At 37.5% G+C, this 25,583-nt stretch overlaps 1 protein-coding gene across 1 annotated transcript in view; it reads left to right on the top strand.

Moving 5' to 3' along the window:
- The window catches only part of FLVCR1 (FLVCR heme transporter 1), a 28,178-nt gene extending 6,271 nt beyond the window's left edge, over positions 1 to 21,907 (top strand). The window contains exons 2-10 of the mRNA XM_043923871.1: positions 2,805 to 2,949; positions 8,702 to 8,842; positions 13,856 to 13,923; positions 14,595 to 14,698; positions 16,314 to 16,424; positions 17,079 to 17,184; positions 17,405 to 17,516; positions 21,509 to 21,576; positions 21,749 to 21,907. Coding sequence (XP_043779806.1) covers positions 2,805 to 2,949; positions 8,702 to 8,842; positions 13,856 to 13,923; positions 14,595 to 14,698; positions 16,314 to 16,424; positions 17,079 to 17,184; positions 17,405 to 17,516; positions 21,509 to 21,576; positions 21,749 to 21,823 — 930 coding nt within the window. The 3' untranslated portion in view covers positions 21,824 to 21,907. The remainder of the gene's footprint in view (positions 1 to 2,804; positions 2,950 to 8,701; positions 8,843 to 13,855; positions 13,924 to 14,594; positions 14,699 to 16,313; positions 16,425 to 17,078; positions 17,185 to 17,404; positions 17,517 to 21,508; positions 21,577 to 21,748) is intronic.
- The last annotated feature ends 3,676 nt before the right edge of the window (positions 21,908 to 25,583 follow it).

Genomic DNA, 25,583 nt, shown 5'->3' with positions numbered 1-25,583 from the left:
ACAAAATTAGAAATGAAAATGGAGAGATCACAACAGACAACACTGAAATACAAAGGATCATAAGAGACTACTACCAGCAGCTATATGCCAATAAAATGAACAACTTGGAAGAAATGGACAAATTCTTAGAAAAGTATAACTTTCTAAAAGTGAACCAGGAAGAAATAGAAGATCTTAACAGACCCATCACAAGCATGGAAATCGAAACTGTAATCAGAAATCTTCCAGCAAACAAAAGCCCAGAACCAGATGGCTTCACAGCTGAATTCTACCAAAAATTTAGAGAAGAGCTAACACCTATCTTACTAAAACTCTTCCAGAAAATTGCAGAAGAAGGCAAACTTCCAAATTCATTCTATGAGGCCACCATCACCCTAACAGCAAAACCAGACAAAGATGCCACACAAAAAAGAAAACTACAGGCCAATATCACTGATGAACATAGATGCAAAAATCCTTAACAAAATTCTAGCAAACAGAATCCAACAACATATTAAAAAAGATCATACATCATGACCAAGTGGGCTTTATCCCAGAAATACAAGGATTCTTTAATATCCGCAAATCAATCAATGTAATATACCATGTTAACAAATTGAAAGATAAAAATCATATGATTATCTCAATAGATGCAGAAAAAGCCTGTGACAAAATTCAACATCCATTTATGATAAAAACTCTCCAGAAAAAAAAAAAAAACAACTCTCCAGAAAGCAGGAATAGAAGGAACATACCTCAACATAATAAAAGCTATATATGACAAACCCACAGCAAACATTATCCTCAATGGTGAAAAATTGAAAGCATTTCCCTTAAAGTCAGGAACAAGACAAGGGTGCCCACTCTCACCACTGCTATTCAACATAGTTTTGGAAGTGTTGACCACAGCAATCAGAGCAGAAAAAGAAATAAAAGGAATCCAGATAGGAAAAGAAGAAGTAAAACTCTCACTGTTTGCAGACAGCATGATCCTCTACATAGAAAACCCTAAAGACTCTACCAGAAAATTACTAGAGCTAATCAATGAATATAGTAATGTTGCAGGATATAAAATTAACACACAGAAATCCCTTGCATTCCTATACACTAACAATGAGAAAACAGAAAGAGAAATTAAGGAAACAATACCATTCACCATTGCAACAAAAAGAATAAAATACTTAGGAGTATATCTACCTAAAGAAACGAAAGAAACGACCAAAAATATAGAAGCAACTCCTGCAGCTCAATTCCAGAAAAATAAATGACCCAATCAAAAAATGGGCCAAAGAACTGAACAGACATTTCTCCAAAGAAGACATACAGATGGCTAACAAACACATGAAAAGATGCTCCACATCACTCATTATCAGAGAAATGCAAATCAAAACCACAATGAGGTACCATTACACGCCAGTCAGGATGGCCGCTATCCAGAAGTCTACAAGCAATCAGTGCTGGAGAGGGTGTGGAGAAAAGGGAACCCTCTTACACTGTTGGTGGGAATGCAAACTAGCACAGCCACTATGGAGAACAGTATGGAGATTCCTTAAAAAACTGGAAATAGAACTGCCATATGACCCAGCAATCCCACTCCTGGGCATAGACACCAAGGAAACCAGATCTGAAAGAGACACGTGTACCCCAATGTTCATCGCAGCACTGTTTGTAATAGCCAGGACATGGAAGCAACCTAGATGCCCATCAGCAGACGAATGGATAAGGAAGCTGTGGTACATATACACAATGGAATATTACTCAGCCATTAAAAAGAATTCATTTGAATCAGTTCTAATGAGATGGATGAAACAGGAGCCCATTATACAGAGTGAAGTAAGCCAGAAAGATAAAGACCAATACAGTATACTAACGCATATATATGGAATTTTTAAAAATGGTAACAATAACCCTATATGCAAAACAGAAAAAGAGACACAGATGTACAGAACAGACTTTTGGACTCTGTGGGAGAAGGCGAGGGTGGGATGTTCTGAGAGAACAGCAATGAAATAAGTATACTATCAAGGGTGAAACAGATCACCAGCCCAGGTTGGATGCATGAGACAAGTGCTCAGGGCTGGTGCACTGGGAAGACCCAGAGGAATGGGATGGGGAGGGAGGTGGGTGGGGGGATCAGGATGGGGAACACATGTAAATCCATGGCTGATTCATGTCAATGTATGGCAAAACCACTACAATATTGTAAAGTAATTAGCCTCCAACTGATAAAAATAAATGAAAAAAATAAATTATAGCCATTCTAGTGGATATAGTTTTGATTTGCATTTCCCCAATAACTAATAATATTGAGCACTTTTTCCTGTGCTTGTTGGGCATTTGTATATCTTCTTTGGAGAAAAGTCTGTTCAGGTCCTTTGCCCATTTTTGAATTGGGATGTTTGTCTTTTTTGTTGTTGAGTTGTAAGAGTTCTCTATATGTTCTGCATAGTAGAGAATTATCAAATATATGCTTTACAGATATTTTTTCCCATTCTGTAGCTTTTCTCTCAGCATTTTGTGTGTGTGTGCATGTGTATTTTTATTCTCTTTTCTGATTTAAGTAGCCAAAGGGTAAGAAGTGTATCTTACACAACTTTATAGCAGCAGCCTCTGAGTGATTGCAGCTTAGTAAATGTTTATTGAATAGGGAAGACATTTGTCAGCAATTTTCCTTTAATAGTAGAATGGTAAAAACACATAAGAACATGGTTCTTTAGAGCTTATGAAAGCACCTTACACCTTATACTTGTGGGGTTTTTTTATGTTGTATTAATTACCTTTTTCTCTTATAATAAGAAGAATTAACAGAACTGTTCCTTTTACAGCTTGGAACTGCAGTTGGCTTTTTGCTGCCACCAGTTTTAGTGCCCAACACACAGAATGACACACAACTGCTGTCGTGTAATATCAGCACCATGTTTTATGGAACATCAGCTGTCGCCACACTTTTATTTATTTTAACAGTAATTGGTAAGTGAGTTACTTTCCCTAAAGCTTAACTAGATAAATGCATGACAAACATAGGAAAATAAAAATAACCAACCCTGAAAACTTGTACTGATAATATCTCAAGTGCTATTTGCCTCTTTCATTCTTGCTGTTCACTTTCTTGATTAGATCATGAATGCTGCAACACTAGGGATATGCTGTGGTCCATTACATCTGTCTTAATATTGTACAGGGTTGGAAGACTAATTCATCTCATTTATCTCCCTACTAATTTTTCTTTCCTGAGAACTGTTGGTTTCAAGCATCTTACCTGCCTCCTCTTTGCATATCCGTCTACACATTCTGCATCTTAGACGCTAACCTCGCCAGGAATAAGTTCTTGTCATGCTTTGCAATGATGCAAATAGGCTGTCACCTTCCTTTGAATGATAAATCCTTCCAGGGATCCCCAATTTAACAATTAACTGGATCTGACAATGTTGGCCAGAGAATGATCGTGGGCAGCAGCAAGCCGCTCAGCAGAATTTCAAACTGTGGCAACTGTCTGCTTGTTAGGCCGCTCCAGCAGAGCTCTGCTGTTACCACTCGTCCCCGAGTCCTCCCGTCCGGGCCTGTCTCTTGAAGCAGTCAGTCAGGATCAGCTGCAAGCAGCCATCATCAGTTTGGAAGACGGTTTGGGAAGGTCTGCTATTTAAAGTTTGTTTTTCATGGGAAATAGTTTTGATTTCAGGGGAAAGAGTAGGTGAGGCTTACTTAAAGTAATGCAGCTGCTAGCGTGACTTTTGGGCACTCAGTATATCTTAAATGGATTTGAAGAAGAAAGGAACCATAAAGATGAATGGCTATCTTTTAATCATTAAAATTTATAGTTAAATTTAATTACAGCTGGAGTTTTAAATTTTGTATATTAATTTTTACCATGGTTATTATAGTAATGAAAAATACAAGTTTTATGATCACCAGATTAAAAAATCCTCAGTTTTCAGAGAAAATTTATGTTTTGATAGAGATCACCTTTAGAGATGAACTGCTGGACCCAGGGAGAGGGAACTCAGGCCACATATTTAATTTCCCTTAAAATAGTGAAGAAAATATTCTCTTGGTAGCATTTAAAGTATTCTGACATGTCCAGGCCACCTATGGTTGGTTTTCATGTTCCAGTTAGGAAGTAGCATATTTGCTGTGTGCTGAGTACTGAAAAAGGACAAATTATGCCTTGTAGTCTTTTGGCAGTGTAACAAAATTTTAAAAGAAATCTTTATTTTTTAAAAAAACAAATAAACAAAAAAAACAACAAATACCTCTATCTACTTTTCTGGTATCCATATTTGATTTGCTGGATGAAATATGAAATATAGTTTATATACATTTCACATAAATGGATCTTCTATTAGCAATAGGAATTATTAAAATATAAAATCCTCTTTCCTTTGATTGCTGTGTATCTTTGCATAAATTCTGGTTTTCCTTTTTTATTGCCTCAATTGCTTGTCTCTTTGGAAGAAGTGAGAGTAATAGATTGTATATAAGATATCTCTAGATATAAAATCATATATATGACACATATGTATTTAAACATATATATATATATGAGATGCTACAAAAGCAAGATTTTTATTTGTCAAAGGAGTAGGACAAAAAATAATAATAGGTGTGACCATTGGCATATCACCCTGTGTTATTTAAGAAATTAAAAGAGAGCTATTCATGTATATAATTACTTATTTATATACTTATGGCTTATGAATAGACAGTGGAAGTGGAAATGGGAGGGAAGAATGAAAAAAAATGGAATGGAAATGAAATAGGAATAAAAAGCTTGTTGTCAAGTTTTGTTTGGTGACCTGTAATCTTATGGTACTAGACATAGTATATAAAAGCAAGATAATATACAGTTGTGTTATGCAAGTCTAGTTTAAAACTGTGACATTTAAATGTAAAATGTACCTGTTTTCCTTATAACTAAATAATTCCTCTTGAGGAAAATCTGGTTTACTTTAAAAACCCACTTTCAAAAATAAATAAATAAATAAATAAAAATAAAAACCCACTTTCTTAAAATTCCTCAATTATTGAGGCAGTCCTACTTCCTTCTAAATTCTACCCATAAATACTTTGGAAACCCAACCAAATCTTATAAAATAATTTAATTTTGCTGATGCTTTTCAGCAATGTGACGTATACCAAATTGGTATTGAGCATTCTTCCTAAAATACTAACTTGAGGATTCATGCCATGTAATCCTATTACCCTCTGTAAGTGTAATCCATCTAGCATTTCTAAGAATTAACCCCAACCTTCCACTGAATTTCATACTAATACCCCATTTTTATTGGGAGAACACTATTATAGTCTCTAACATTTGATTTATATGCCCTAAATATGTTTAAAAGCATACTACATGGTATATTTCATTTAATCTTCACAACCCTATAAGGGCAGTACTATATTATCATTTCTATTTTATAGATGAGGAAACTGGGGCACAGAATTTAAGTAAATTTAACTTACCCATGGTCACAGTTAATAAATGCTAAAGACAAAAATTTGCGCCTAGGCAGTCTAATTCCATTAATAAAATGTTACTTATACAAACATATCATTTTAATTTTTACTTAGTCTGATTTTTTGTTTCAATTCAGATTCCTTTTGTGTAAATGGTAATGCTATTGTATTTGAAAGTTGTTCTTATGCAGATCAATAAACTGTATCACTTAAGTATGTCAGTTAAAATCCTGATTCACTGAAATGAGTAGATGACAGAAATCAAAAGTTAACGGCAGTAAAAATATTTAATATTAAAATTTTAAAATATATGAGTATATAGCATATATACATAATTTTACTTTTTGATTCTTATATTCAAAATATTTATATATTGGTTGCTATTATAAACTTCTAATAGAAATACATTTTACGTAGTCTATAAGAATTTCAAGTCCTGAGAAAAGTCTCTGATTTTATTTTATTTTTAAAAACTATTTATTTATGGCCACACTGCACGGCATGTGGTATCTTAGTTCCCTGACTAGGGATAGAACCATTGCCCCCTGCAGTGGATGTGCCGAGTCCTAACCACTGGGCTGCCAGGGAGTTCACTGAAAATTCTGATTTTTAAATATAAATATTCCTCAAAAGGACAATGCTCAATAATTACAAAATTCTTTTACATCATTTATATCATGTAATCCTCATACTAGCTTGTTGTTATTATCTCCATTTTATGGATGAGAAAGTTGTATAGCTGAGAAGCAGGAATTGATTTCTTCAGAGTCATATAGTAAGTTGAGGCGGAGCCAGGATTAAAACCTGTGTTTGTCTTATAATAAGTTAATATGTGTAATGTCTGCTTGAATCACACAGGTACAAATAATGAAATCAAAAGATAATATTATAATCTGATTTTAAAAAATAGAAGTGGTCCTAAATACAGTAGATTTGTTACTTATTCATCACGGGAGAAAAAGTTTGAATGTGTTGCCCAAAAACCCTTTGGCTACTTTCCATGCCTATTGCCAAGGGTGGAGAGTAACAGTTTTATTAGTTAATTATTTTATTTGCACAACTTTTTGGTGGGGAGAAGGTAGAAGTCTGTTTTTCAAAGGAGAAAGAAAAAGGCATATTTTATCTTTTGAAAGGAATAATGCAGCATAAAAAGGGTGATAGATCAATGGTTTTTTGATTCTCCTTTTTCTTCATAGACTGAAGCCTGACTTTACTGTATTGTGTAGCTTGTAGATAAAGGCTTGATTTTGTCCCGGAGAGCAGCTAAGTTCCTGAAACTAAGAGATAATCCTTGTGTTGAGAAAACGAGTCTAATGGAATTATAGACTACCAGAACTTGTTTTCATCTTGCATTTGAGTTCAAATCTGAGCCATTTAGACTTATTTTACCATAGTAAATAAAAAATCTTAAGAGACTTAAGACTCACTGAACACCCATGACTACATCTTAAGCATAGTTTTTACGTTCTGCAATGTTGTTTTAAACCGTGTGAGTTCTGTTTTACCAATATTAATAAAAAGAGGTATCTCCTTTGCATCTTAACTAGGATGCAAAGAGTCTTTCAGGAGAGGACAACAGACGTCCTCAACAGTGCAAGGAGCAGATAGGGTGAGAGAAGAGGAGGGATTGCAGCTACTTAAACGTTTTATGTCTACCAGCTCTCCAGTGTAAGGATGTTAAAAAGTAAATACGTATGAGTTATGTCTCCTCTTGAATTAGTTGTAAGACCTATAATAATAGAAGTCTTTTAGCTTGGTGTTTTCTTTGTATCGTAATTAATCCATGGTTTGATGAGCAAAGAACTGTAATTTTTCAGTTTTTTAGCAGCAGATAGAGTTAGAGAGTAAAATACTGTGTACAAGTTTAAGAACAGTTTCTTTCTCTTGCAGTAATTTTCAGACCTGGCTGGGTGTTGAGTTTTGCATTTAATACAGATTCTAAGGTTCTGTTCTAGACATTCTGATTCATTGAGCCTTCGGTAGACTCTCAAAATCTGTATTTTTTAAAAATTTCTACGTGATTACAATCGACAGTCAGGTCCATCAGATCTAGCCCACTGTCAAACTACAAAGCAGGCCTTCTTTGTTGGAAGAAAGAAATAGCCACTGTTTAAAGAGAAAGAGGAAGTTCTAATATTTTAGAAAATATTACTTTATTATTAATCCATCAGTGACATCTAAGATGAAAAAGTTCTAGAGATCTGCTGTATAACATTATGCCTATAGTTAACAATACTTATTATACACTTAAAAGTTTGCTAAGAGGACAGATTTCAAGTTAAATATTCTTGTATCAGTAAAAAAATACCAGTGGCAAGTAACATTGGTGGAAATCGAGACATGATTATGTGAAAACTATGTAACCATGTTGATGCCTGCCAACATCATTGAGTGCCAACATCAGACCATTTTAGATTCAGTGAAATACAGCATTTCCCATCTATTTTAATTTAAAATTTTGAGTCAATACCAAAACTAGATTTTAATTTCTGGAGTACCAGTCTTAGCAGATCAGCTCTTCTAGCAACAAGTCTTGATTCCCAGCTAGCAAAACCCTACAGAAATCTCTCCTTTGCCATCTGTTGCAGGAAGTTGGTAGATCCTCCCTTGCTCAGCAAAAGGGCAGTCTCTAAATGTCTGGCTGAGAAGGTTGTGTGATCAAACTGCATAGAAATGAGCAGTACTAGAACTTAAGATCTCAGAAACCATGTATCATACTTTTATTTCTCTCAGCTCTACCCCTGGATTTTCCATATGCAACCAACATGGGTCAGCAAGCAGGACCTAGCTCTGCTCCAATGAATCCTCTTGGACCCTTTCAGTTCTAGAAATAATAAACTTTATATCAGGTTTCAGAAGAAAAGAGGTACTAACTCAAGCCAGTCATCTAAAAGCTCAGTAAGATATTGGCTTACTCATATCTAACCTTATCTCTGATTACAAATTGAACCAAATTTAGAAATAGAATACTTAACATAATAAAAATTAATCTTGCTTAACTAAAACTGGAATAATCCCTGGGCAAAGTTTAACATAGTATTATGGATGGTTTTGTAGTTCAGTTATGTGAATTGGCCAAATCTCTGAGTTTTAGTCAGTCTCAGAGGGTTGAGATGATAATACCAAACTATTCTTCACTTAGAAATTAGTGAAAATGAACAGCCTTACCACAAAAGATTTTTTAGTACCTCTTTAAACTTAAACTAAATTTAGTCTGCTCACTAAGGAAGACACGTATATTGAATTATCTTTTCATGTATGTTTCCAGCATTCAAAGAAAAACCGCAATATCCTCCAAGCCAGGCTCAAGCAGTTCTCCAAGAGAGTCCACCTGGAGAGTACTCCTATGTGAAATCAATAAGGAACCTATTTAAAAACATTCCTTTTGTCCTTTTATTGATCAGTTATGGTAAGTGGTTTTCTTTTATTTTTGTTCATGTCTGTGTAAACCTTTGAGCATTGCAGATTCTGTTCCTTTAGTGGTTTGAGTTTTAATTAATGAGATAATGAAATAGGTTTATTAACTCTATAATAATAGCATAGTCATAAACTTAAATTTTGAACTAAAAGCAAAAACTTCAGAATGGGCTTTTTCACTTGTTTTTAAAACAATAAAAACAAGTTATAGCTATTAGAGACAGAAGCACTTTCTTCTTTCATGAGTTCTCCCAGGGTATTTTTAGGTCCTTTATGAATTACAGTTCTGACCGCCATAAGGCAAATGTCATTAATAATTCCTTTCTTTGGCCTTATGCAAACTGTCATCTAACTGGAGTATTCTGTCAAAATCTCATCCTTCTAGATCTTTCAGCATAGCAGGCAGATATTCCTCCTAACACTGTAGCTTTGACTGTAGGCACCAACACATTTGTTCTGTTTATTCTTTATTTCTTATATTAACACTGTTTGTTAACCAGTACCCCCTATTTCTGTCTTACTTGCCTTCAGATGTCACTGTGATTGTCTTTATATTTTCAGGTGTGGGGAGGGGGTGCACTAGAGGAAAATTCACCCCGTAGCTGAGGAAGAAGCATTTGATAGAATACAGTACCCATTGGTTAAAGACTCTTAGCCATCTGTGAGAAAAACAAACTTTCCGAACCTGACAGAGTTTATCTGCAAAAACCCTGTAGCAAACATCTTTCCAAAGACAGAAGCTCAGAAGCATTACCCTTGAGAATCAATAAGAAGTATCCGTTTGAACAAGGATGCTTATTGTCACCACTTCTGCTCAGCATCCAACTGAAAGTCCTGGCTGGCCCACTAATACAGGAAAAATTAAAAGTACATGAATTGGAAAGAAAAAAGATGCTTTATTCACAGATAACATGACTGTATATAGCAGAGGTCAGCAGACTGTCTTATGAGCCAAATCTGGCCACTGCCTGTTTTTATAAATAACATTTTATTTACTTACATATTTTCTACTATGGCTGCTTTTGAACTACACGAGCAGCACCAAGTAGCCACATCAGAGACCATACAGCCTGCAAAGCTAAAAGTATTTACTGTCTCCTGTTACAAAAAATGCTTGCTAACCCCATGGTCTACAGAATAGTGCAAGAGAACCTACATTCTCTTGTTAGAACTAATAATATTAAATACATAACAACGTGAAAATATCAACTGCATTCCTATAGAAAGATACTTCTTATAATAGCAGCCAGAAGCATAAGGTGCCTGGGAACAAATCTACCAAAGAGAACTTCATGTAGATCAACTATGCTAGCACTGTGCTCAGTTGCTCGGTCATATCTGACTCCTCGCGACCCCATGGACTGCAGTCTGCCAGGCTCCTCCATCCATGGGATTCTGTAGGCAAGAATACTGGAGTGGGTTGCCATGCCCTCCTCCAGAGGGTCTTCCCAACCCAGGGATGGAACCTGAGTTTTCTGCGTCTCCTGCATTGGCAGGTGGGTTCTTTACCAGTGAGCCCCCTCAGGAGCCCCCGAATCAGCTTTACTTAAACTTAAAGGAAGAACTTTATACATTATAAAACACTGAAAGATGTAAGAGAAGACCTAAATTAAGTGGAGGGATATACCATGTTTATGGGGGACTCAACATTGTAATAATGCCAGTTAACCTTACAGGACCACTGTATTAACAAACGCCAGTTGTAGATTTGGGTTGATGGAAAGGTCAGGCACATACAGAGGCTCTGGAAACTGAACCGAGTTTACTTGTAGAAGGAATTAGAAAGAATGAGTTGAGAAACACTGTAGAGAGTTCAACAATATTCCCTAGAACAGCTAGAGAAGCTTGTTGACTTGATGTTCATTGCCAAAGGGGTCTTAATGTCTAAGTGAGGGTCATATCCCACCTTTTAGAAGTGTACTTGTCTGCTCCATCCATGCCTAGTATTATTATGTAGAAAAGATTGGGGCAGACTTGCACATAGGATAGTTTGGCTAGGTACCACACTCCTAGGACAGGTTTTCAGTGTCCAAAACTCAAGAAACCAGAAAGACTGAGAAACTGTTTTTTTTTTTTTTTTGGCATCAGGGCTATTTGGTGAAACTTGTTATCACTTATATCCCAACTGTAGCTACTTGCTATCTGAAACTCAGACAAGTATCTCACTTTAGATTCAGGTAACAATGCTCATTGCTATTATAATTCTTTATCCAGACTCTGGCTGTCCTCACTGAGTCTGGAGTGGGAGTGAGACCACCATAGGGTACCGTGCAGTAGAGGACGCTCAAGCCTCAGCACGGGCCTCATTTGTTTTCCTTGGCCTCCTCAGCCTAAGCTGACTGGGTCTCTGTGCATTCCTGAACCCAATGGGAAGTGAATAACAAAGGCTCGCTACCCAGGGGTTTTTGATAAGATCTCTGGACATAGGCCTCATCTAGCAATCTCCAAATTAAAACAGGGTTTGTAATGAAACTTGGCTAATTGTAAGATTCCTGTGAAAGAAGTGAGGGCCAAAAGCAACAAAGATAGTTTTGATAAAGAACAAGGTGAGGAATTAATTCTGAGATATCAAGGTTTCTAGAGCAGTGGTAATGAGATGCCGTGCATTAGTAAGGGATAGACAGTTAGACAGTCACAAAGAGTTGGACACGACTGAGCGCCTGAACTGAACTGAGACAGTTAGATCACTGGAACACAATAAAGAACCCAGGGGCCTACCCCTGTGTATCAGTCGACATAGGCTAGGTTAGCAATGAAACCCCCACCAAAAAAAAAAAATGGCCTAACACAGCAAATGGCACAGCATGCCAATGCTGCAGTCCACTGTGAACAGGCCACAAGTCACTCGGAGATCCAGGCTGATATCTCAAAACATGCTTCCATGATTACTAAGAAAAGGAGAACTAGCACTCTGGCTCACTTTTGTAATCATATGGCCTTGCCACTAAGTGCCTACATAGAGAAAAACTAGAATATTTGCAAACAGCAGAAGATCCCCTGGAGAAGGAAAGGGCAATCCACTCCAGTATTCTTGCCTGGGAAATCCCTTGGACAGAGGAGCCTGGCAGGCTATACGGGGTCACAAAAGGGTCAGACACGACTTAGCGACTGAACAACAACAAGGTGATGACTAGAACATTATGCATATATGAAAACTTGGTGTTTGTAGAAGAGAAACTACATGGTAACTTATCTTGGGAGAATCGATTATCCATAAAGGAGAAATAATGTGAAGTTAGAACATGAATTGTGGATTAAAGACCAAAGGGTAAATAAAAATCAGAACTTGAATGTTTTTTTGGTTTTTTGTTTTTTGGCCGTGAAGCCTGGCAGGTGGGATCTTAGTTTCCTGACCAGGGATCAAACCCACTCCTACAGTCAAAGTGCAGAGTCTTAAACCTAGGGAAGTCACCCGAACTTTAACGTTTTAGAAGCAAATATAGGAAACCATCTTTAGTAATCTTAAAAGAATTTTCTAAGGCAAAAGAAAAAAAAACCCTAAATTTAAAAATTGATAAATATGATTAAAGTAATGATATTTTCTAGAAAGACATGACATAAACCATGAGAAAATGTCTGCAGTGCATGTAACCAACAAAGGCTTTGCACCTACAATATAAAAGTGACTCCTGCTAATCACTTAGAAAAGAGCAAACCATCTAGGGAAATCAGAGGCATTTATATGTTTGTGTGTGTGTGTTGCTCATATATGATGCTCAGCCTTACTAGGAATCGAGGAAATGCAAATCAAAACCAGAGTGAGATACAATATCGCACACATTTAAATTGGCAAAAAAATTTTTTAAAAAATCTGATGAAGACAAATTTATCAAGAATGTAGAAAGGAACTCTGTTGGTAGTATAAACTGGTGCAACCATTTTGAAGGGCAATTTGACTATATCCAGAAAGTAGAAGTTTTACTTCTAGATTTTTGCTTAGAGAAACCCTTATGTACATAAGAACAAAAGCAATATTTATTGCAATATTGTTTTAAATAGTGAAAAACTGGAAAAAGCCTTAAAGTATCTATTGACTTAGGACAAGAGATAGTTAAATTGAAGTATATTCGCACAGTGGACTATTATACACCACAGAAAACTGATAAGGTAGAACTAAAAGTATCAATATGGATAAATCTCAAAACCATGATATTGAGTGATATGAGCAAATTGCAGACTGATACAATGCCATATTATTCATATAAAATTTAAATACAGGCAACTAATTCTGTTGTTTATTGACACACATGTTGTAATATCTACAGTGATAAATATGAAGGTCAGGGTAGGGATTACCTCTGAGGAAGAATAGGATTAAGGAAGATCTGAAAAAATGAATCTGAAGCAAAGATAGCAAAATGTTAACGTTTGTCAAAGAGTGATGAGTAAGGGTATTTGTTAAATTATTCTCTGTACTATTTTGTATGCTTGAACTATTTAATAATAGAAAAATAATAAGCTTACATTTCAGCTCAGTTAAGAGACTTAGACCTAAAGTGATACAACATATGTGAAGAAACTCCATGATTCAAACCTAGTCACATGCTTCCTGATAGCCAGCTGTTTTTAACTTTCCCTTTTAAAGCATTCCTTAATTGACGTTGTCTTCCTGATTCCTTGTACGCCTTTGATGCAGGGGCGAGATGGCTGCAACAGGGGTTCTGTCTTAACGCTTTAGCGTTCAACTAGCATAGGTGCTCAGGAAGCAATCAGTTGTTGAGTGCTGTTATACAGTGTTATGCCTGGGACTGTGATTTCTGGCCCGTATGTCTGAATCTAAATAATAGTAAATGATGTAATGACAGAATTCTACAGTTGTAATCTCTGCTAAGTTTGGATGTTAACATTGATCAGTCTACCTCTTGAAAGGGAATAGCGAGAGGTCTCAATTTTTTCTGTCAACTGCCTAAGAAGACATTGTATTTTCACAAGTGTTGCAGAGTGCTCCATATCACTTTGTAAACTGGTACATGGCACATTGATAGTTTTCTCTTTATTATTGTAGGTATCATGACTGGAGCATTTTATTCAGTCTCAACATTATTAAATCAAATGATACTGACACATTATGAGGTAAGCTTCTGCCAATATTGTGTTGCATGCCTGGCCAAGAACTTTTCTTCAGCAATATAATTCCTATGAGCATGATCATAAGACTAAAGCTGTATGACCTTGTTGCTATAAAAGATTTATACTTGTTTCAATTGAAATTATGTTTAATCCAAATTATAAAACAACATAGAAAGCAGAAGTCATTATTGTTTTGACAATACCTCTGTCTTTTTCTTTATTCTTTTTTAAAGGGATAGTGTGACTGGTTATATGAGACAAGACCAAAAATATGTAAAAGAAACCAACACAAATATAAAAAAGTAAATATCAAGCCCTGATCTCTCTTTCCTTTTGAAAAGAGAAAGCAGTTATATGTAAAAGCTATCAGATTAACTTTCTTTTCAGACACCTATGAATTGCTTAAGAATTCTAACAAAAATCATTGTCCTTCTAACCATGGAGGATCAAGAAAAATTACCTTTTTGATTTCTCCCATATGTCAGGTTTTGTTTCATTTTTTTTGCTTTAATGTAGAATGTCCATTCACGCTAATACACGTACTGAATTCTTCATGTTATATTGTATGCTTAATTGTATCTGCTTATTTCCATTGACATGAGAAGGTATGGGAATGTGAAGGATCTTTTTGAATTTGAGGTGTCTAATCAACTTCTTTTGAAAAAAATTTTAAGGGCGAAGAAGTGAATGCTGGAAGGATTGGGCTAACACTAGTATTAGCTGGAATGGTGGGATCTATTCTTTGTGGCTTATGGCTGGATTATACCAAAACATACAAGTAAGTGAAAGCAGGCAAATGTATGGTGTACAACCTAAGGTATTTTGGTTTTAAAGGAACCTTTACTTTTCATTCTAAGAAATTTAAAAAGTATTATTATCACTGAAAGACGTGCATTCTAGACACTCTTAGGTTCCCTTCGCTTCTGAATGTTTCAGTGGTCTCTGTATGATCTTACTGGTCATATTTATTTCAACTTTGAGAACTTAGATACCTTATGAACTCTCCTCTCCTCTAATAGTACTCATATATACCACTCCAGAATAGATCAGTTCTATTCTAAAAGGAGCCCTTTCTGAGAAACATTTGACTTTTGATAGAGACTTTATATTGCTGTTTTCCATGTTGTGAGCTTAAAAAGTTTTTTCCTATCAAAAAATTATTAGTGAGCATAAGGCATTTTGATAAGAAGTTTTTGGCTAAAATGCCCTAAAACTGTAATAACACTTGACTATAATACTGTAATAGATAATATGAAGATTCTATATTAATTGTGTACTGTATGGAACCAGAAAAATGCTAATACAAAAGAAAAAGTGAGTAATACCAACTGGGAGACTGAGAAATGCGCTTTCCAAGACAGCATCTTTTGCACTGGGCCTTAAAAGAACAGCTACATCTAAAAAAAAAAGTAGAAGAATAGCTGCGTTTCTTAACAGACAGAAATTTCTCATATGTTTGGGAGAAATGAATGAATGGAACTGTGAATGAATGAAGTAATGGAACTGTGTCCTCTACACCTTTCAAGGCCTAAGATATATTTGATATCATTATCTAAGCCCTTTCAAAGTACCTCTGATCTTAAAATTCTCCAAATAGTTCTCACATGATTTAAAACAGCACTTACTGGGGCTTCATTGTAAAGTAATGGTAGCTTAGACTGAAACCCATTAAATTTGTAGATGAAGAGAGTATGTGTAAAGGATTTATATTTATCAATAGTCTTTGGTCCATTTTATAATTAGGAAACGGATTGGCATACAGATGTTCTTTGTTGCCCTGGCTTTCTTCTCAGGATAACTGCCGTTCATTCACCAAGCTCTTATTACATGCATCACTCTTAGCTAAGAATCGTGGGAAGCAATATTTGATCCCTGTCTTTAGGACCTTTGCAGTCTAATTGGGAAAAATTAAGGTGTTCATGCAGGTAAAGTTCAATAATCATATAACAGACTAAAATAGAAGTCAAGTGTCAATCATGTACATAGAAAATGATTCGGGAGTTTGGAAAAAAGGAAAATCTTGTAAGCTACAGTGGTTAGGAAAAGTATCGTGGAAGAGGCAGAATTGGATCTGAATCTTGAAATACAGATAGGGAACCATCCGTATCCCATTTGTTGCCATAAAAATGATTTTTATCCTTATGGGTATTCTTTTGTCTGAGCATTGGGTATGAGGTGACTTTTGTTGTTGGCTGCAAACTGAAACTTTTGAAACTTCAATTTAATCTTTCAAGTCCATGCCTGGTGGAACCATTTTCCATAGATAAGACGGGGTGAGTCTTGAAATCTGAAGAATTTATTACCATATGGACAGAACAGAATTAGCCACATGGTTTTTAATGTGCCTAAGAAAATCAGACAGAACATTAACAATTCTGTTGTTTTTGTTTTAGACACACTACTCTGACCGTTTACATTCTGTCTTTTGTTGGAATGGTTATCTTTACTTTCACACTGGACCTTGGACACATTATCATCGTGTTTGTCACTGGAGGGTTGCTTGGGTAAGCATTGCACGTGTTAAAAGGAATGATAGTGTGTTGTTAGCATTCTGAAGTATTACTGCTGTGGCTTTTCATTTTTTAAAGTTTATCCAGAAGCCCTTTAATTTTTTAAACTTTAAAAAAGATCTGTCTTGTGCACATAAATGTATAATTCTTTGTGTGTTAGCCTCTCAGTCATGTCTGACTCTTTGAGACCCCATGGACTATAGTCTGCCAGGCTCCTCTGTCCTTGGGATTCTCCAGGCAAGAATACTGGAGTGGGTTGCCATTTCCTTCTCCATAATTTTTTAGAACTATAAAAAATAATTCAAGATTATTTTTTGCTATGCTGTAGGTGAAAAATGGATGAGCCTTACCTAATCCAAAGTCTCTTTACTTGGCTAGAAAGACAACGGACATAGAAAACTAGGAGTATATTTTTCTCTGGAAAAAAATTAGAAATTGTTTTGCTTCCTAGTTCATGGTTTTGCTTCGCACTTCTCCTATCCTCAGGTTAATTGGTGAATCATAATAGTGCCTTCCTTTCACACACCAACCTCAAAACTTTCACTTATTTGATAATTTTAACAAGTCTGAGAAGTAAAGCAGTTGCATCAACAGGTGATATTGTTCTTCCAATGATTTCTTCTGTGATTTTGAATTTATTTTCTATAGTTTCTTCATGACTGGTTACCTCCCCTTGGGTTTCGAATTTGCTGTTGAAATCACTTACCCTGAGTCTGAAGGGACTTCATCCGGTCTTCTCAATGCTGCCGCACAGGTAAACCTCTGATTTCTCTTAAATCTGAGACCATTAGTTTACCAAATATTCTAATGGATAATGAATTTGACTGTAGCTTTTGTTTTTAAAAATTCCACCTTTCAATGCATGTTTCTAGAAGCCAAATCATATGAATAAAATAGCTAAGAAAAGTTCTGGGGGAAATACAGTGTTTGTTTTTAAAAGCAATCTTAATAAAATATTTCTCATTTTATTTTAGATATTTGGAATCTTATTCACATTGGCTCAAGGAAAACTTACATCAGTGTATGGTCCTAGAACAGGGAACATTTTCCTCTGTGTTTGGATGTTTGTAGGCATCATTTTAACAGGTAAATCAGGGTGTATGCCTGCCCGAAGTACTGTGTCACATTGTCTTTGTATATTTAATTTTCATTTCTGTTGCTTCTCAAGACTTGGCAGAACTCAAGGGGAAAAAAATGAAATAAAAGGCAGGATATTGTTTCCCCCTTCAGAAATATGAATCTATGGATTCATTTTTGAGGTTTCAAATTCAATACAATTACCATGCCTGGAAAACAAAACTGTTGTAACAAGTGTCAGTAAAGACTTGGAATGGACAGGACTGGCCTCAGGTTCTGATTTTGCTGCTCGTTAGCTGTGTGACTTTAGACAAGTTACCCAACCTCTCTCGTTGTCCTTTTCTCGTTTATATTAATAGGATGTTAAAAGCTTGCCTTTAGGGCTCGCTATGAGGACTAACTGAGATGGTTGATGAAAAGCTCCTGGCAGGGTCTGGCACCTAGGACCTGTCTGAGCATGCAGGCTGTTATTGTAACCCGGCCTCCCTGGGCTCAGCCCCACCTGCCCACACGTGCTCCCCTGGGTTCCACCCCTGGTTGGGGAACTAAGATTTGAAAAGCCAAGGGGCATGGCCAAAAGAAACAGAAGCAAGACTTATATCCAGTAGTGCTTCCAGGTCCGTGTTAGCTTCTAGTGTGATTTTACTTTGTTAGTTTCTTTCTGCATTTCTTGTCTACATGAGAGACAGAAGCCATGGAGACTCGGAGAGGGGTTGTTTTTTGTTTTTTTTGATCTGCTATAACTTAATTCAAGGATGGAATCTTAACAGGAAGGTGTGAATCAAGGCTTCTTTCTATTATTTGTTGAACACCTGGTCATCCTTTTTGAAACCCCCAATATGAGCTCTTAGCAGTGATAAGCACTTACTTTGGAAATATATAGCCACTTAAGGTCACTGTCATTTATTCATTGCACTCAAAGGAACTGAGTGCACTGTTTCCTCAAAGAAAAAATCCTACCAAGGAAGCGTTTCCCCCCCATTCTCTTCAGTTAGTAAAAGGAAACACATAAAACAATGTTTTGTAACTGAAGGTATGTAAGGTAGTAAACAAACTACCTTGACTACTGATCTGTCATAAGTGATTCCTTATTGATTCTCAGTTTCTAGGAAAGTAACACATAGGTATCAAATAGTGTTATTGTTGCACCAAAAAAGGGAACAGTTTTGTGTTCTCTATTCACTTTATCTTATAGTAAGATTCATAAATGTTAATTCAAACAGGTCAAGTACAGAAAATTAAGTGTAAAAAAAAAAAGATCTTTAAAATCAGCTTTACATTGACAGTTTTACCATTTAAAAATGCTAATTAATGTCTCTCATGTGTTGAGTGTTTTACTGGAGAGAGTACGATGGATTTGTATCCAATAGTCATTTGTATAGACAAAGGAAAGAGGACTGAGAGATTCCTGAGGTGTGCTGAAGGTGATACCTTTTCTTTTTTACATTTTTTTCTGGGAATTGTTGGCAGGTCTTATTTTGACAGAGGAATTACCATTTAATTGCGGTGCATTCTGTTTTCCAGTGTTGACTGTTCTCTGTGAAGCAGTACGCTTCACATATATAATATATATCCACTCCTTAGCCCATTTATACACATTGAAAAAAAATGTTTCTAAACATGTCATAGTGTTTCTCGGTTCTTTGATTAATATTAATGGTAGAGAGATACACAATTTCCCCCTGTAAAAAAGTGAGTAGCATCTTTTATATAGTGGACTTGCAGAACAGTGTCAGGCAGACCAATCGATGTCAGTCACTGGTGCAGTTTAGAGAGTGATTGATTGATTGATTGATTTTTGGCTGCGCCAAATCTTCATCGCTGTGCACAGGCTTCCTCTAGTTGTAGCAAACCGGGGGCAGCTCTCCGTTGGTGTGCGAGCTTCTCGTTGCGGTGGCTTCTCTTGTTGCAGAGCATGGGCTCAAGGGCACGCGGGCTTCAGTAGTTGCAGCATGTGGCTCAGTGGTTGCATCTCACGGGCTCAGAGCACAAGCTCGGTAGTTGTGGTGCGTGGGCTTAGTTGCTCTGCGGCATGTGAGATCTTCCCAAATCAGGGGTGGAATCCATGTTTCCTGCACTGACAGGCGGATTCTTACCCACTGGACCACCAGGGAAGCCCAAGAGTGATGTGTTAATATCAAGCTGCTTGTAATTGGGAGCTCGTTACATCACCAGTTTCTTTAAAATCATTTAAATGCAGTCAGAAAGGCCATTTTACATATATCCAAGTATCTTTGCGTAAATATCTGAATTTCTAAAATGTTGCTACCAGTAACAGAATTCTAAGGGGTAGTATGAATTTCTAAGGAAGCAGTAGTCTAACTTTAAGACTGATTTTACTTTTACCTTTCAACTTTGCTTTATGACCAATTAGATTATTTAACTACCCACCAATCTGTACCTTTTCTTATTTTACACTCTCTGTGTAGTCTGTGGCTTTAACTACCACATTAACGCTAGTAATTTTCAAATCTGTACCTCCAGACCCTGATCTCTTTTACATTTCAGACCAATATGCCTAATCATATATTTATCCTTGAACCTGAATGTCCCACGAGATTTTATGCTCAACCTGTCCAGAACAGAACTTAACCATCTTCCCACCACACCTGTCCTTTTTGTATTTTCGGTTTCAGTAACTAGGACCAAAGACAGTGAAAGTGTGGGTCACTCTGTCACATCTGATTCTTTGTGACCCCATGGACTGTAGCCGATACCAGGCTCCTCTGTCCATGGAATTCTCCAGGCAAGAATACTGGAGTGGGTTGCCATCCCCTTCTCCAGGGGATCTTTCTGACCCAAGGATCGAACCTGGGTCTCCAGCCTTTGCAGACAGATTCTTTACAGTCTGAGCTACCAGGAAAGCCACCATCCATTCAATTGCCCAAACAAGTCTCCCACTTCCCCCTCCCCAACCCCCATTTTTCATATCCTTTCAAACCACTGAGTCTTACTGGTTCGATTCTAAAATATCTCTGAATTCTGTCCCTGTATCACCATTTCTCACATATTCAGGCCTTACCATCTCAGGATGAAGGGCTCTTGACTGGCTTTGCTGCCTCTAGCCTTGTTGCAGATCACACCCCCGCACAGCTGCCTGACTGAGCTCCCTCACACACAGCCCGACCGTGTCCCCCCGCTCACTCCCAGTGCCCTGCCCACCCAGCCTCCTCTCTTGCCGTCTCCCGTCTCCCTCTTGTACTTGACGCTCCACCGATCGCAGACCATCACGGGTGCCAAGAATACACTCTACTCTTCCTGTCCTGATCTCTTGGCATGTACTGGTTTCCGCCTGCCTGGAATGCCTTCCCCTCCCCTCTCCTCTGCTTGACAAGTTCCCACTCGTTTTCTCAAGTTTCAGTTCAAACACGTCTCCTGTTTAGGTAAGCTTTTCCTTATTTCCTTTGGCTGACACAGACGTTTTCCCCATGCTTCCACAATATCCTGTCCACGCCTACATTACTGGAGTTGCTATACAGTGTTAAAACTGTCTGCACGTCAGTGTTTCCCATAGATTGCAGTTGTTCAGTCACTCCGTTGTGTCTGACTCATTTGCAGCCCCATGGATTGTCGCCCACCAGGCTGCTCTGTCCATGGGATTTCCCAGGCAAGAATACTGGAATGGGTGCCATTCCCTTCTCCAGGGGATCTTCCCGACCCAGGGATCAAACCCTTGTCTCCTGATTGCAGACAGATTCTTTACCATCTGAGCCGCCAGAGAAGCCCTTCCCTAGATTAGAGGGTCCTTTAGGGAAAGAATTGCTCTTTTCATCCTTGTGTCTTGGTTCTTGGCATCCTGTATTTGTTCACTAATGAACAACTTGCTAATTAAGTTAATGACTTAGGTAGTGTTCTTTTTTCAGGCTACAAGAATGTTATGGAATATTATGGTACTATAGTGTGCTACATTTGACAATATCAAAAAAGATTTTGCACTGCTTAGAAGAAAGTATATTTATACATACTCTGTGGTAACTTCACTGATCCTTCTCTGTTTGCAGCATTAATCAAGTCCGATCTGAAAAGGCACAATATAAATAAAGGAATTACAAATGGTGATGTTAAAGCTGTAAGTAGTGAATATTTTTATGATTATACTATTGAGAAATGTGTGTATAGTATAAGTGTAAACCCATCTATGTAGTCAGCTTGTTTTTTAATTCCTGAGTCAACTGTGGATCTGTCATAATGACATGCCAGATATGTAATGTAAATTTTTTATCTTCTTATTCTTTCTACAGGTACCAGTTGATAGCCCCACAGATCAAGAATCAAAAACTATCCTGATGTCCAAACAGTCAGAGTCAGCAATTTGACGTGAAGGAAAAGTTAACATCATGTGATAACTGAGTAGTAAAGCCTGGTTTATAGGTTATGGAAAATGGACACTTACTTGAAAATTATTATGTGACTCCTAAATGCAGTTACTGTTTTTATTTAATTATTAATTTAAAGTACTTTTGCTGACATCATTTTAACATAGAAAATAGAAGCTTAGGAGGCTTTCTAAAATGATAATATGGAGGTCCACACCCTTCAAATTGCATAGGAGTACATGCAATTTGTTTATATAAATATGCTATCTAGTGGAACCAAGTGAACAGTATATTCCTAATTATCTCCCTTTCCATCCTTGATAGCTCATTTGGTAAAGAATCTGCCTGCAATGCGGGAGACCTGGGTTTGGTCCCTGGGTTGGGAAGATCCCCTGGAGAAGGGATAGGCTACCGACTCCAGTATCCTTGGGCTTCCCTATGGCTCAGCTGGTAAAGAATCCGCCTGCAATGCGGGAGACCTGGGTTTGATCCCTGGGTTGGGAAGATCCCCTGGAGAAGGGAAAGGCTACCCACTCCAGTACTCTGGCCTGGAGAATTCCATGGACCATCCATGGAGTTGCCAAGAGTCAGACACGACTGAGCGGCTTTCACTTCACTTCACTTGGCATTGTTCATACCAACTGTCTAAGCCCCTCAGTGTGAAAACAGTATACCAATGCGATACTTTTAACCCACCAAATGACACTGTTGGGATGAGACTCTCAGATGACCTCTATGATTTTCCCCATTTCTTGCCATTCTCATTAGAAACTGCTTTGTAACAGGTACTGTCTGTGGTCAACTGTCAGTGTGTAGATGGAACTCATAACTTTGGTCTTAGGCTTATGTTCTCATTAAGCAAAGAAGCCCAGACACAGACTCGTCGCCCTGAGTTCGTCTCTGTGCTGCCTTCCCAGTCATTGTAAGAAAGCTAACACTATATTTACTATATTTTTTCACTCCAACTTGAAATTGAGTAGTTTTGTATGCATCATCTTTTTTACTTCCCGCCCCCTTCAGTATGTAACTTTCTTGTAAAAACATTTCACCCTGTGTTTCCCGGTCTTTCTCATGGTTTCTTGTATCACACCTTATACTTTGGCCTTGACGATTCCTGAGATAAGGAAATCTCTAATAACTTCAGGGAGACCGGGTGTTCCCAATTAGGGGAGACCTCTTGAAATGCTGTCTGTGGTGATTCTACAACATAGTTTCTTCAGACCACTCTCCTCCCCCGAGACCTGTGCCCACGTGTGGCGCCCTCGGTGCGCTGGGCTCGGGGACTCGTTTCTTCACCACGGAATGCGCACAGGCTCCGACCTGCTGGAACAGCCTGCTGTTTTCTGTGCTCAGGGTAAGGAGAACAGGACCAAATGTGTTTCCACAGTGCCTACCACTGCGCCTCGTTTACAGTGAGAATCTCAGCGTTCACATCCTGGCTCTCTGAGCTGAGAGGGAACATCTTTAGAGTAATGACATTGAAACAGCCATAATATTTGTATTATGTCCACATAAACACAAAAAGCCAATCAGGTATTCCCTTGAATACCCTTGAAGTGAATTAGCAATTCTGATCTGGGCGCGCTATGTGCATTGCTTAATATTAAAATTATAGCAGTCTCTGTAACCAAACGACTGTGAATTATGTGGAATCGTACCCTGGAGAACGTGTTACCAGAAGAACTTAGCTGGGAATCAGGAACTTCAGGTCTGTGTCCTGGTGGGTCTGTTTCTAGCTTCCCTGTAAATCTCCAGGCAGCATTTTCCTCATCTGTATATAATGAATGTAAAATCTGATCTCAAAGATCATTTTTTGAATCTTAAATGCACTCATCAGGGGATAGACCAAATCATTGTACCACAGGAACTTAAATCTAGCTGGAGGAAAATTCCCTGGACAATTGAATAAACAACGGTGGTTGTTACCTTGTAGATACGGGGAATTTAAAGTCTGTTTTCAGCCTTTTTGTTCAGTTGGTGTTAGCTCAGGCAGATGACGCTGTATCATTAACTTCCTTAGATAGTCACATCACAGATTTTATGGCCAAAAATACATTTTAAGGTCCCTCCTTTAAATGATTGTTTTTATTTTTAAACTGTCAATGTTGTTTCAAATAATCATGTCCTTGTCAAGTTCCTGAGGTTTTGAACAAATTACAGATAAAAGTTGGAATATTTTATTCCTGAAAAGCATATATACATATATGTCATGTTTATTTGTCCTAGTTGATTAGAAAAAGAATGAAATAGTATGTGGCAGAACACAGAATGAATTGATAAGTTTTTTGTATTTTTAGTTAAATTTGTAATGTGTCAAACAAGAATATCATATAATTCTATGTTGTATCTTTGAAAAATGGAGTTGAGTAACTCACTTGTGTACATTTTAGTTGAGTGATTTGAGAAAGAAACTGGATGTTTTCAAAGTATTTTGAAATGTTGCAAGTATAGCTTTTGCCTTTTGTGAATGTTGGAGAAATATCTTTAAAAATGTGTTTTAAAAATATGTGTAAACTTATAGAGTATTGCCAGAAGAATCCCTGTCTGTCTTAAGTCATTTTTTATGTTCTAATTTCTGCTCTTTGTACTATTTAGCTATATGCTTGTTCTTCAGTATTTCAGACCTCAGATAAATTTATTTTTTTAATGTTAATTTTGTATGGCTTTTTCTTTTTTTTTTTTTTAAGTTCTGATACTTCAGTACACTTGGGGAATAGAAAAAGGGTTATAAGACTTCAGAATGGGCCAAGAGAGAAGTGGTTTGTGGATTACCATGTAACAAATCTCACCAGGGTCAGGGCCAGGGCCAGGGCCAGGGCCAGGGTCAGGGCCAGGGCCAGGTCAGGGTCAGGGTCAGGGCCAGGGCCAGGGTCAGGGTCAGGGCCAGGGTCAGAGCTGAGCCACAAAGGAGCCAGGGCTCAGTCTCTCCCCTTGCTTCGGTGTCTGCCTCTCACTGGCCAGCCTGGCGGCCCTGCCATGAACCATCATGGACACTCCACCTAAGCTCCAGACTGTTCTCTGCCTTTTTTCTCCTTCTAGCATGTGCCTGTGTGAGACCTTATAGCCTAGAATATGTGTCACTGTTCCTAAAGGCCTTGTTGCTTAATAAAAACAATTTACAGGTTTCTTCATTGAAAATACATGTTCATGCTTCATAACATTAAATGAGATCATACATGAAAAGCATTTAAAATTAAGGTTAATACAGTCAACACTCAAAAAGTTGGGTATTATTTTAATCCATTAATGACTGGTAACTAGCAGCAATTGCTACTTACGTGTATTTAGATTTGAAGAGAGGCATTCAGGTGACTTACATCAAAAGAATACCAGTGAGGGAAATATGAGGTCCTGTGGAGGATCTACAGAGAAGATAATTAGGGAGCAGGGCAGCGGAGGCTGTTCTATTGAAGTCAGACCAGGCCCGGGGGCTGCCCACTCCAAATCCTCCCAAAGCTAGTCTTGTGTCCTAATAAATAGGTTACTATCTGTTAAGGAAATTGTAATGAAAACTAGAAGCCAGATAAAAGATTAGTCTACAGCAGAGACTCCCAAAGTTTTTTTTTTTTTTTAATTTTTATTGTTTGGCTGTGATGGGTCTTAGATGAGGCATGTGGGATCTAGTTCCCTGACCAGGGCTCAAACCTGAGTCCCCTGCGTTGGGAGTGTAGCGACTTAGCTGCTGGACCACCAGGGAAGTCCCTCCCTAAGGTTTAGATCTCAGAATTCTTACACACTTAAAAATCCTTGAGGATCCCGA

This window comes from Cervus elaphus, chromosome 14 (genome assembly GCF_910594005.1).
Source record: "Cervus elaphus chromosome 14, mCerEla1.1, whole genome shotgun sequence".
Lineage (NCBI taxonomy): Eukaryota > Metazoa > Chordata > Mammalia > Artiodactyla > Cervidae > Cervus > Cervus elaphus.
This window is presented reverse-complemented; position numbering and strand designations above follow the sequence as displayed.